Source organism: Phyllostomus discolor, chromosome 14, assembly GCF_004126475.2.
Source record: "Phyllostomus discolor isolate MPI-MPIP mPhyDis1 chromosome 14, mPhyDis1.pri.v3, whole genome shotgun sequence".
NCBI lineage: Eukaryota > Metazoa > Chordata > Mammalia > Chiroptera > Phyllostomidae > Phyllostomus > Phyllostomus discolor.
This window is the reverse complement of record NC_040916.2, coordinates 14,836,388-14,850,319: the sequence shown is the minus strand read 5'-3', so window position 1 is coordinate 14,850,319 and position 13,932 is coordinate 14,836,388. Positions and strand designations below refer to the sequence as shown.

The window sequence follows — 13,932 nt, the reverse complement described above, 5'->3', positions numbered from 1 at the left end:
ACAGCGAGGTCCGCACGGGAAAAGAAAACCATGAGGCTCCTTGAAAACGGGAACAAACAGAATCTTTCCACTCCCCCAGCTCTCCTCTGCTGGGGCGAAATGCATTTCCCTGCTTGGCCCTACAAACAGGCCCCGCCGAATGCAAAAAAGAAAATGCCAGCGACCCATCACTCATTGTCACTGTACACGCAGAGTTTGTCTCCTAAAAACACAATTCATTAAGTTTTTCTAAACTGAGGTATAATTGACACAGAGCATTATACTAGTTTCAGGTGCCTAAAATAATGATTAATCATTTGTATCCAACAATTTATTACGTTTTAATTCATTTCTCTAACAATCAATCAATCCAATTCAATTCCCCTCTCCCTTCCTCAAGAGACTTTTTTAAAACTCAAGTACAGTCTTTTCCTGGGCAAATGTAAGACAAATTCCTCTCAGTCTGTCACCCCACCTCCCACGCCCACCCCCAGTGTTTAAAAAACACTATTTTTGGTTCTGGTAATCGAGAACAGCATGAGCAGGGACAAAAAAAATGGGAAGAGCCCCAAAAATCAGAACGAGGGATGGAAACAAATGTAACCACGCCCCCTCTTCCCAGAGGCAAAACGGCCCTTTGCTCAGAAGAGGAGGAGCACAGCAAAGGCTCTGCTTCAGGAAGCCTGGCAAGGACATGGCAGCCTGTGTTGTTAGTGTTTTTGTCATTGTTGTCCAGTGCTAAGGTGACTCTGCGACTGGCCGGGTTTGGAAGCATTGATGCCACGAAGGAAGAAGTCTGAGGCTGGGCTGGGGGGCTGGCTTGGAGGAGCTACGAAAGTCACGTGGGCTCGTCAGAGCAGCGCCGAACTGAAAAGGGGGTTCACACTCATCTGGCTGTCCCGTCCTCCATTGCACAGATGGGAACACAGAGGCCCGGAGATGTTCGCCTGGCTGGGCCCAGGCCACATCCTAGTGCGCAGGAACGGAACTACACTTCAAGGGCACTTCTTAAGTTTTTATTGGTGAATAACTCGCCTACGGCGAGATGAATGGTCACATCCTTATGTCAACTCACAGATATATTTCACAGAGCGATAGAGGATCATACTGCCTTGTACTCTGACAATTGAAGATGATCAATACTATTAATATTATGTTTAGCTCATAAATATTTGGGATATGGAATATTAAGCAAGTCATAGAATTATCAGGAAAAAAAGCCCTTCAGTTGCATGATTCAAATAAGAAGCCATCTATGAGTTCTAAAAATGGCTTGCTTGCTACCCAAATACAACATTTTTTTTTTGCCAGGAGAATAATGAATTACTTTTATCAGTTGACTTTGAGAGAAGACCTATTTGAAAAGCATCTCATTGGAATTTCAGCACAATCATGAACCTGGGTCATAAGCTGTGACTATTCATTCAGTGCAAGAAGCGCTCCAACAGGGGAGGTGCAGGTGGCATCAGAGTACAGAGGCACTACCCAAGGCAAGAAGCAAAGCTTCCTCCAGCTGGTTTCACTGGAGCTGCCACGGGAGGGCCAGCCCTCAGCAGCTCCGGGCAAGCTCCTGTTACCACTGTTACCACTTCTTCCCCATTCCCTCGGCCCAGTTCTCCTCTGAAACCAGGGATTCTAGCCATGTGATGCAGCCCTGAGTGAACAGCTTGTTTGTTAGCAGAGCACGAATTATCGCCACTAACCTTTGATCTTCCCAGTCAGAAAGTTCTTTGAGTTCACGATCTGATCCATGTCGGAGCGGATGGTTCCTTCCAGGCCCTTCGTCAGGGCTCTGCATTCCTCCTTCAAGGCGCTGAGTCCCTCTGAAACCTGCTGCCGGACCAGGTTGTAGGCCTCCTCCAGGAGCTGCAACGGGGACCCACACGTAAATCGGGGCTCCGTCGCGTGTAAGAGCCTGACGGGGTCGCGTGCGGGGAGGAGGATTAATCCCTGGTAATTGTAACTTAAACAAAACTGCACACACCTTCTGATTTTTCTTTCAAAGTCAGCGTCTGTTTGGATTAGTCCTTACTTAGGTAAGACTGAGCAAACTCAAGACAGTCTGCTCTGTACCAGGGAAGGGATTCATTTTCTAAAAAGGTTACCCTAAAAGGAGAAGGGAAAGGGTGCTTATTCTGAGTAGCACAGACGCAGGGCAAAGCCATCACTTACGCCGAGCCAGGCCCTCTTCCTGTCATTCTTCTTCCCCTTCATCTTAGGCAGAAGGTCTGTCTGAAGGGTTGGCAGCAGCTCCTCCATCACCAGGTGGCTCAGGATCTGCCGAGCGGAAGAGGAAGAGAGCCCCCAAGTCTGTTAGTTGGTGACAGTGAAATCCAAGCATCACAGCGACTGACGACATCTGGCTGTGCCCACCCGGGCCACAGAAGACTGTCCTTAGCCACGTGAAACCTACTAGGCCAGTAGTTTTCCTCTGGGCCCCAGGCCACGGAAACCTCAACTAAGACAACCCTAGGGGCTAAACATTCCTCAACACCCACAAGCAGCAATAACATCTGCTAATGTCTTCCCGTCAGAAAGGACACATTCCTCAAATTCAAACTTCTCAGGTGTAAATGAGAAGAAGCTAGTGCCTTTAGGAACAGAGGGAAAACGTCAGTTCTGGTGGAGGGCATCCTTAGCCAAATGGTAAAGGGGGTGGGCGTGGTTGTGGCGCTTTGAGTCCTGGTCTGTGGCTCCAGAGACCACTGTTCCCTTGGGATCTGAGTGTCTTCACATCTTTGATGTGACTGCCCCCTGAACCCCACCTCCATTCTCTTGAACGTTCAGAAAAGTAGGAGTTAACAGATGCTTTGGAATAACTAGATCTTGTGGGGCAGGCGGCATATATGTGGGGGAGGTCTAAAGTGTTCAGGGTGATTTTTAAAACTGATCCTAAGTCTCTCCTAAAATTTTGCTTGGTTCAAGGAAAGTGTTTCCGCTGAATCAGCAGTATTCCACATGGCCCCGGATAACACTCCCAGTTACCCTGGCCCCTCCTTCTTCACCCCACCTGCACCCCAGCTGGAGCAGTCTTCTTGTTCAAAGTCACTTTGCCATGAGTCTTTCAGGGCTCACAGCTCAGCTTTCAAGGTCAGGCCGTAGACCAAGACTTACAAATAACGAGCGTCATTTGGGGGAATGGAGGCAGGCACAACGCTACAGGATCATTTGACATCTGCTCCATGCCCTTCCAATAATATTTGTGCACAATAATCGACCTCATAGAAATTCAAATGAAACTGGGGGAATTAAGAAAGATTTGCTCTGAGATCATCGGTCAGCCACCTGCTAGTGGAAATACCCATGAACTCATTAGATGTGGCCTTTCTTCAGGGTTTACCATGGCGGGGTGTAACGCCTGAGCTGAACTGAAGAGGAACACTCCCGTGTGGAGGTGGGCAAGCCATCCAGTCCCCCCTGTGCCTGTGGGGTCCTGGGAGAGACGGCTGTTCGGGTCAATGCGGCACGTTGCGGGGGCCTGTCCTCTGTGATGTGGAACTCTGTGGTGTGACCGGGTATAAGGGAGACCTGATTTCCACTGGTCCTGGTAGTGCGTTGGTGGGGATGTTTCTGACTCTCTTAACCATTTCCTGGGGGGAGCCAAGAGGTGAACCAGCATTTTGAGGAACTTAAGAACTTGACATGTGCAAATTCCACAGAAATCAGGAGGTCAGACAAAGTAGACTGAAGTGGGTAATTAATAATCCTGGGCCCCCACCCGGCTCAGTGCAGTCCGTTCTCCTTTGGAACACATCTGCCCAAGAGGGATGAGAGTGTGGTGTGGGGAGAGCGAGCTCAGAGCATACGGGGACCGAAGCCAGAACTTAAAACCAGTGGGAAATATTACCTCAGCTGAAAAGTGTGAAATTCAAGATAATTGCCCTACTAATATTAATTACGCTAATTCATCCATTTGCAGAGAGATTGGTTGGACTCTGAGCCTAAGCATGAAATGGGCTTGAAAAGATGAAAACGTTACAAAGGCCAAAGAAAGTAAGTGTTCCATTTGGGTGGGCTGATGGTTTTCTTTGAGTGTTTCCCATGCAATGTTCCAAGCGATTTTGTTCTATTTTTATAACTGAAGCGATTGAAAAGGAAACATACCTTCTAGGAACAAAAGGAGGGAATAAGAGTGGGCTGCAAGGATGGGGGCTGAGGATCAGCCACAGGGCGGGGCAGCGTGTGGTTTCCTCCAACCCTGAAACCTAGGGACGAGGCCTGAAAAATGGGGTCGTTTTCTTGGACTGAGGCCCCCTACTCTGTGGGGGTGCTTCTCTCTTGGCCCAGGGGGTTAATTTAAAGGCAAATAACAAATAACTAGATCTTCACATTTTGCAAAGTGCTTTCCAATGACACACTTATATTCACAAGTAGAAAAAAATATATATATAAATATATATATATTTCAAAGGTTTTATTTATTTAGTTTTAGAGAGAGGGGAAAGGAGGGAGAAAGAGAGGGAGGGAGAGAAACATCAATGTGTGGTTGCCTTTCGAACGCCCCCTACTGGGGGACCTGGTCTGCAACCCAGGCATGTGCCTTGACTTGGAATTGAACCAGTGATCTTGGTTCACAGGCCGGTGCTCAATCCACTGAGCCACACCAGCTAGGGCAAAAAATATATTTACTGGTGTACAAATACAGTCATCCCTCCTTATCTGTGAGGAATACCTTCCAAGACCCCCAGGGGATGCCCCAAACCGCAGATGATATATATGCACATCTGTGGTAAGCAAGTAATAAAATGGAACAATCATAACAGTGTACTGTAATAAAAGTTTATGTGAATGTGGTCTCTCTCTTTCTCTCTCTCTGGCAGCTGACCTGACAACGAAGACAGCTACTTCATGACTGATGGGGAACACAATGGGGACCCGGTGGGGACACACACAGTGGGGACACACACAGTGGGGACACAGTGGGCAAAAAGATGATTCACGTCCCAGGCAGAATGCAGCGGGACTGTGTGAGAGATTTCATCATGCTGCTCAGATCAATGCGCTATTCAAAACGTATGCCTTGTTTATTTCTGGAACTTTCCATTCAGTATTTTCAGACCATGGTTGACCAACGGGTGACTGAAACTGTGGAAAGCAAAGCTACAGATAAGGGGGGAACTATTGTGTTTTCACCCGTACGGATATTTTGTATTAACGGTCTGTCAGGCAAGTCAGTCTAGGACCTTTGCTTTGCCTGGACGTGTGCCTGCAATCGCCATACTTGCTGCGTGAGTCACGACTAAGAAGATGATAAAGTAACAATGACGAAAATCGAAATACAAGCCCCTCGGGTAAGAGGAGTTAGGACAGCTTTATGATTAAGTTCTTAGCAGAAACAGTGCACACAAGAGAGCAGTGCTTTAAACAAAAGATGTCATATTCTTACACCAGTAACGCCATGCCACATTCTTTAACTTCTTGGCAGCCACTCAGAGCCCCTCGCCTCTTTTCTGTGTGTGAGTCGGGGACAGACGTGCTTCAGCTCTGTGTGTATGAGGTTGCGGGGAAGCTCCCCCTCCCCAGGCCCCACCCAGGGAGAGTTCTGGAAGCCACTTCCTTCCACCGGTTTCTCCAAGGATGGCCTGACATGGCTCAAAACGCATTTCCATCACAGGCTGCCTTTGCGATTTCAACGTCAGCCAGCTAACTTCTCCGAAGGTTCTTTCTCTCCCCCGGAGGACGCTGGGCAAATGGTCCTGAAAGGCTACCCCCATGCCCACGGCCCACATTTTAGGAATCTATGATTTCACCAAAGATACTCAGGCTCCAGGAGGAGCAAAACATCTTGGGCCACTTGCTCACTCCAGCTTCACTGGTCTCTGGTGTGTGTTTTGCTTTCCCAGTTCAGGTCATGGGACACTGCCAAATTAGCACCTTCCCACACTCGCTTTGCGCTAAAGCTCTGAGAGGTCCGCGTGTGCACAGGCCCACTGTGCACCCACATGCACTTCTAATGCTGCCTTGTTCTCTGGATGTTTCTAGGCAGGCCTTGCTGCACCGAGGGCAGGGGATGAGTCATTTAGTTCTCTCACCTCAGAGCACTCACGCACGTCAGCCCAAAGCAGAGTGCAGAAAGTCAACAAAAGCAAACACAGCTGACTCAATACTCAACCCCCAAGAAGGACTGACTAAGCGCCTGCTTTCAACGGCAAGGTGAAGGAATGGGAACTGACATGCGATGTGGAATGGAGGGGAAAAATGAAGCAAGCGGCGCAGCTGGACTCAAGGGGCTGACGAATCGTGTAACCCAGGGCATCCCCACGGTTGGTGTGGAGCTTCCATGGGAGTAGGAGTCAGAAGCTTTCATTTCCTTTGCCATTCGTCCCTTTCGTATGGGGCCCTGAAACCATCAGCTCCCCAGCATAGGCACCCATGTGCCCTGCCCGCCTCTGGGTCACTGGCCCCCCACAGACAGCCTGGCGTAGGGTGGCTCAGTAAACAGTCATCGAATGAAGGAAACTGGGCAAGTTGCTTAACACCTCGATGCCTGCCTCAATTTTCTCGCTTGCCAAATGAGAATAACAATAACTGCTCTACCCACCTCATGAGATCGGTAAGATGAACAGACAGAATTAGGACATGAACACTAAACAGTATGGCACAGACGCAATTCTGGCAAATCTACCAAATACGTTTGTCCTATGGCAGAACACTCAGGGTTGAAACACTTCAGCCTTCCCCTATCCTTTTGTTTGCTTGTTGACATAAGCACGGTTAGCCATTAGTCCTCTCAGATTAACAAATGGAGGTGTTTCCCCAAAATATCAGAAACTGAGCATTGGTTAAAGTTCTTGCTTTGCCTAGTGTGGCTCAGTGGGTTGAGCTCCAGCCTGTGAACCAAAGAGTCACTGGTTTGACTCCCAGTCAGGGCACGTGCTTGGGTTGCAGGCCAGGCCCCCAGTAGGGGGCACACGAGAGGCAAAGACACATTGAAGCTTCTGTCCCTCTCTCCTTACCTTCCCCTCTCTCTAAAAACAAACAAATAAATAAATAAAATATTTTTTAAAAAGGCACTCACTCTTCCAACATCTAAAAATACTGCTTTAAAATAATTGGTTCAAGTTCTTGAATAAATCTCAAGGCAGGAAATAAAGGAGTTTAGAATCCACCGAAAAAGAATAAAAGGATTCTGAGTCACATGGTAAAACAATAAAGAACATCCCCATCATCCCAAGAGTGTCTGTCGCTGTAGCTGTTTAATAACCATCCACAGGCAAGGCACCATCTGGCATCTTCCGAATATTGTCCCCTAATAACAAATTTCACTGGCCCCCACAAGAGGCACTCTGGAAGATGAGGGGAAGTTAACGAACACCATTCCTGTGTGCCTCTAATTACACAACGGCCATGCCCAGCCTTCCTCCCTCCCTCCCGCCGGCCAAATCGGCTCGGTGACCGTCGTCCTCATGCAGGACGGGCTCACGTCATGAGACACGGTTTCATTAGAGATTCGTAACAAGGTCCCAGGGGCCCAGTCATGGCATTGAGCCTGTGACTGGCATTTCATTAAGGTCATAAAAAATTATACTGGGCCACAGAGAATGGAAAGCTAGAAAATGTAAATGAAAACTGTCTCATGCTCCTAAAATGTGTCTCCTTTCATGACTTCATTTATCCATCACTCAAAGGATAAAGACAACTGTGCGCCAGATTGTTTTCCCAAACATCTCATTTAATTCCCCCAAGCCTGCAAGCCGAGATGTGTCTTTCCTTCGGAGGAGTTACCTGAGCCTGAAAGAGGTGAAATCACTTGAGGAGATGTAACCTGAGGCCGCTGCCCCAAACCCCCACCACAGACTTCTCACTCAACCACGCTGTTCACATTTGCTTCCACCCTGGAAGCAGGAGGTCATCGGAGAGAATAATCACTTTCACAGGACAAGGAGAAGCAGCTCTCCTCATTGCCCATGCAGTGTCTGGCTGCCCTGCTTCGTGCCCGGCTGGCGGTCCTTGGAGTGGGTGCCCAGCTGTGGGGTGTAGACCCCATGCTTTTAGGCCAGCGATTGTTTGCCGGCGTGCTGCCCACACCGGTGTGTGCAAGACTATTTAGAACATGCAGTACCGACTATTCAGTCAGGGGCGCTGCCCTCTTTTCCCTGAGACTGTCAAAAAAAAAAAAAAATGACAACAGCCAACAGGACAATAGTCAAAAAATAGGTATAATTTTGATTTATTCAAATTATACCTATTTTTGTCTGATTGGCAAAAGATATATTTTTTGGCATGCTGCAGAATGTCAGCAATTAGCTTGTGTGTGCCATGAGGTGATAAAGGCTGACGATCACTTTCTAGACCACGAGAGAAACGGTCTTTGGTTCCGCATCTTCCATTCTTGCAACTTTGTCTGTTTGATTGTTTGTTATGACCCTGACCCCCTGCCTCCCAGGCAGAGAACGAGATCCAAAGCCCTGAGCCCCGTGTCACCTGGGTTTCATCTCCAGTCATCATCTCCCACGAGCCGTAGTGACCTTTCTCCTGCCGGAAGAACTGCACAGCTTCTAAAAAGGCCTGGGCTTCAAACGTGGTCTGCTTCATGTAATCTAAAAGAAAGAGGCAAGGGCATTTAGCAAAGAAAAACACTTTATTTTACATGTGTCTGTGGTTCTTCACGTGTACTGTTTCAGAAACCTAGCATTACCTGATCGTTACAAGGAGCAGAATTATGAGACAGAAAAATTAAGTGGATACTGAATTCATAGTTCATTTGCAGGTGTACACATCATGCCACTTGCTCACCGTACTAGCTGATTAAGTCTGTCAGTTACTTGCTAGGACTACAGGCGGATCCACCCCTCTTTCTCTCTTTCATAATTGTTTCCCTGACTCAGGCACCTGGTGGCTTTCCACGACCCACTGCAATCCCTCACACGGAGGCCAGCCCTTCCTCAACGAGGCCTCGTGTACCCATGGCCTCCATTCCTTCCCAGTTTCCTGAACAAAACTCCAGTTTCTCTGTGACACGACATCAGCTTACTGTCTAAAGGACATGCATACCATATGCTGATTTATGCAAACACAGAGCGATCATTGCAAACACGTACAGAGCAGGCTGTTGTTCTTTTAAGCTCATCACGTATTTCATTGCAGCCTCACAAAAACCTCGAAGAAGTTACCATCCCTGTTTTACAGATGATGAGATCCAAAACACAGAGAGATGAATTAATTGCCCAAGGTCAATCGACTAGTAAGGATGTGAATTCGGGAGGTCTGATGCACAGCCGCTGCTTCTAACAACCACACTATACTACCACACATACGAACTGTGTGGGTCCACCCCAGCAAGCATAGTGGGTTTTGAAAGGTGTCGTAGCTGAGAGGTAATATCCCACCACAAAGAAATTAATACTCTAATGATAGGATTTTAATTGTGGCTGAATGGCCTTCCTAGAATTCCACAAGTCACAGTGCGCATGCAAATGTCCTCATTTCTGCTATGGATTGAGTGTTTTTGCCCCCCCAGATTCACATGTTGAAATCTTAATCCTCAGTGTGAGGGCATCTGGAGATGGAGCGAAAGGCAGGTAGCTAGGTTATGATGGTGGAGCCCAGGTCAGTGCCCTCACACAAGGAAACGTGGTGTCTCTCTCCCTCCCTTCCCCTGTGCCCCTCTCTCCCTCCAAACACTGGATTTACCAGTGCCTCCATCTTGGACCTCCGAGACAATGGCATTTTTGTCACCACAGTCCAAACTGACCAAGACAATTTTCAACACAAAAAACTAGCTCTTGGAGGGTACAGTGATAACAGAATTATACATATCTTAGCAGAAAATGAATTATGACAACAATATCATCTAACAACAAAGAAATCAAATCGCAAAAAGGGCAAACAAAGTGGGCAGAGCAAAGTGATTCCAAGCCTTGTCTCGTGCCCCCTGCTGCTGCCCGCGTAGGGCACGCAGTTCTCTGGCCAGTCACCCAGGATCTGCATTTTTATGGCAAACTTCGCTTTGTCAGCTGACTCACTGGGCACCTTCGAGCTTGAGACAGTCAGGGGTTCAGTGGCTCATGCGGGGACTGAGCAGAACTAAATAAGGGTTGATCTGCTCTGAAATGCGACAATTAATAGGCTGTGGTTGACTCTTCTGAGATTGGTGTATTAGGTCACAGGAAAGAGAAAAAAATTCAAGGCATCGCCTCTGTGAGAGCCCAAGCAGAATTCTCCACAGTGAGGGTACCGAGAAGCCTGAAGCTCCATCTTCAAAAATGTGGGACAGTAACTGATAGTTCTAGTAACACCATAGAGATGTGGTCAGAATCTAAATCAGAGTTTTCAAAGCATGGCCCAAGACTCAAGTTTTTAAGTCGAAGCATTTTCTTCCTTGTTATTTTTTTCTGGTTTGGCAATTGATTTAGTCTTTAATCTTAGAGGCTTGGAAAACAAAAATTGAAGGTCTTCGTATAAAATTGACAGTAAGTGAGCTCACAACATTGGGAGGGGCTTTGCCCACCGAGATGGAAACTGTAATGATCACATTGAAGTTCAAGATGGACTCATGTGCTCTTATTCTTAACAGCTGTCTTCATTCCTGACCTCGGGAAATGGAGAGATGGGATAAAATGTGGCAGTTGGAGGGGTGAGTGGTGCCAGACCCTCTCGCGAACCTGGGAATGAAGTGTGAAATTCTCCCGTCCTTACAAGAAGCCTAAGTGTACTTAGTTCTTCCCCCACTGACCTCAGTAACTGGAGGAGGTATTTGAAATCCTGTACAACTTTTTATTTCTATAGCAAAACAAATGATGACACTCCCATTGCAGGTTGCATCACCAGAGGTCGATGGGAAAAAAACAACTGAAGGAAAGAGATTTGAGACGACGATGTGTGAGTCAGGGTCGCCAAAGAGAAACAGGAGTGCGGAAGGGAGTCGTGCGGGAGGGCAGGCCACCTTCACAGGGCCGGAGAAAAGTATGGGTAATCAGATGGACCCCAGAAGAAATGATAGTAGTTGAACAGCAGCAGTAATGGCTGAAAGAATGAGGGTGTGCATTCAAATTCTGAACTCCTTACCTGTAAAGACAGACTTTAATGTTTTAACTAATCCTTTTCCAGAGGGGAAGAAGACCTAATCTACTGATTCATCATTCGATTTTTCAGCTTATAAACACATTCAATTAATTTATATAAAACTTTAAGAACACTATCTGCCACGTGGTAAGTTGCCTTATGGATACTGGTTTTTATGATTATAAACACCGTTCAGCAGCAACAGCTAGATTATTGAGGACGTAAAGAACAAAGGCTTGCTTTGCAAAACGTACAACTATGTTGCAACGGCAATATGATCTCCATTTCTTCTGAGTTGTTTGCAAAGGCACTGCTGAGCTCAGCCAGAAAGCACAGGTGTTTGAGAGGAAGCGGATTACCAGTCATTCGATCAACTTCCTGCCTCATGTCTCGTGGGAGCAGGTTCTAGCCAGGGTCACAATCACCCACTCTCCTGCCAACAAACAATTGAGACTTCAGTTCAATGGCCCCAGAATCAACAATGGTGTTTGTTCTTTGAAAGCCTTCTGCCTGCGAGCAGGCCTAGGAAGAAATGCCAGGTATAGCTCAGTCTCCTTTCCAAACGTGCTGTCGTCGTGAGGATGCTTCAGGGGACAGACGTGCTGGGGAGAACTCGGACGTCATTACTAAATCCAGCTCCCTCGTTTTACGGTTGGGGAACTGGAAAAGAAATGGTTCATTTCTCAGCTGAAGGTCACACAGCTGGTCAGAATCAGAGCCAAGAGTTGAAAAAGTGGCTCTGGCGTCCATAAGTGACCTTGGCATTCATGCTTACTTCAATCATAAAGTACGGGAATTAGAAGTAACCTTCAAGGTCACCAACCCCAAGCTCTCCTTCAACGCCGGGGGCCTTTGGAACCCCAGACAGACCCTTGTCCGGCCTTAGCTGGAGTATTCCCAGGGACAAGGACCTCACAATTTAATGAAGTGGTCCTTTTAGTCACTGGACAGCTCCAATTATTTGAAAATTTTTCCTTCTAAGGAGCCAAAATCTGTTTCCATGACTCTCTCTGATTAATCCCATTTCCGCCTTTCAGAGCAAAATAGACGTTTATTTCTCTTCCATATGGTAACTGTAGAAGATAGCTAAATAGCCTTATTTTCCTTCAGCCATTCTTTAAAAGTGGAGTTTTTGGAGTTTTTGAACTTGGTCCTTCTTTTTCCTTCCTTCCTTTAGTGACCAATTCCAATGTATCAATATCTTTCTTAAACTTGGCCCCTAGCCTGAGTATATCGCTTTGAGTATTGTCTAACTAGTGCAAATTACGTAAGGTAGAAAGATTATTTTCTTTTTCCAGGTCCCTAACCTCTTTTTTTTTTACAGCCACATCACACCGCTGACTCATACCTTTCTGTAGCCAAATAAAATCCCTATACCTTTTCTCATGTAAAACCCTTCTTCATCTAAGCCTTTCCCAACTTGAACTTGGCTTTGGATTTTGAGGGGCAGGTTCTGACATTCCCCCTAGTAAATTACAACTTACTGTGATCAGCTGAGTGCCCCAGAACCTGCCAAAATCATTTAAAAAGGATAATTCTGTCCCCGAACCCCCTTTCGCCTCGGTGTCATTAAAAACGTCGGGGAGGCTGCCCTCTGCATTACTCCCCCTTTCACCGCTGCAAACGTTCGTCAGGTCAAGGGCAACGACAGAGCCCTGGGAAAGTCTAAACATTTCGGGAAACGTGTGGGAGACAGACACATCTTGGCCATTCCTTCAGTGGCCACATCCTGAGGACCAAGGCACGGCTCTTCTCCGCCATCTCTCCTCCCTCTCATCTGTGCAGCTGCCTGGAAAACTCATATTCAGGACATGTGATTACGGATTTTTCAAGGGAAGGAAAGCTGTTCCAGGCCCCTTGGGGACAGTCAGGCAGGGGATCAGCCAGAGAGAAATCACTTTTGTTTTTTCCACTCACACAGATTCACAGCACATCTGAGGCCAACGCAACCCCAAAGCTCTGAGGCCCATGCGGTCACTCCAGATTCGACTCTGGCTGCTCGGCCGGGACTCCCTGGCTGGGGCTGGGCTTGGAAGCCGCCCGGTTTCATCGGTCAGCCGCGCCAAACCATGTTAGCTGATCCGCCTGGCGATTTGCAAGCGTTATGTAACAGCATTACTCACTGCACTGCTATGAGGTTCAGCGTCCTAATGTTTGCTTCTAAACTGCCTTTAGCTTCAGGCCATGTGTCTGCCCTGGTTTCTTCCCTAAGACAAAGAGCAAGAAGCACAGGGGAGCGTAACCAGTGTACTGGAGGCCATCATGGAGTAGGAAGCACACGAGATGTCTACACACACTGTCTCACATAATCCTCCGACAATCCCATCAGGTAGGAATTCATACCCCACTTAGAGGCTGACAGAGCAACTGAGTCTCAGAAAGGTTCATTACTTCCAGAGTCCTGTCAGAACCCGCTATGGTTTAATTTTTAAGAGCTTTTTATCTTGAGAAAACTGTAGCTTCACAAGTTTTTGTGAGAAATAATACAGACATATCTAAGGCTTCTGCCATCACCCGTTTCTCTTCATGGGAATAGCTTGCAAAACTGTAATATAATGGCACAACCAAGACACTGACGTCGTCACGACCTAACCGCCACATTCAGATTCCATCACTGCAACGTGGGGCACATGCCACGAGTGTGTGTTTGTGTGGTTTTAAATGATCTTATATAGCCTTCCCTTCTCAAAGTTAGAATCATGTAATTCCAGAGTCTGAGTATTCCAGAGAGGCCACCCAGTCCAAATCACTCATTTAATGAGTGACAGCATGTGGCGTGACCTCATTAAAAATAAAAACAAAATAATGCCCCTCCCTGGAATTAAAAATGAATGATGTCCACTTTCTCAAAACGGTGATCCAAGTTCTGGTTTTTATTCGAGGTTTGTTTATTCATGACCAACCCGTGCAAATATTTATTGCCATTGATAAGTGATAACGCTTCTTAGA

At 47.0% G+C, this 13,932-nt stretch overlaps 1 protein-coding gene across 2 annotated transcripts in view; it reads right to left on the bottom strand.

The window, feature by feature from the left end:
• The window catches only part of NIBAN1 (niban apoptosis regulator 1), a 119,587-nt gene that overhangs the window by 17,005 nt on the left and 88,650 nt on the right, over positions 1–13,932 (bottom strand). The window contains exons 1-4 of one of the 2 annotated variants that reach the window (XM_036014995.1): positions 12,901–13,114; positions 8,404–8,519; positions 2,152–2,256; positions 1,683–1,845 (exon numbers count right to left, since the gene is read on the bottom strand). In XM_036014995.1, the coding sequence (XP_035870888.1) occupies positions 1,683–1,845; positions 2,152–2,256; positions 8,404–8,519; positions 12,901–13,033 (517 nt within the window). In that variant the 5' untranslated portion in view covers positions 13,034–13,114. Of the gene's footprint in view, positions 1–1,682; positions 1,846–2,151; positions 2,257–8,403; positions 8,520–12,900; positions 13,115–13,932 lie in introns of those variants that run through there. The other variant, XM_036014994.1, reaches the window with a different exon arrangement.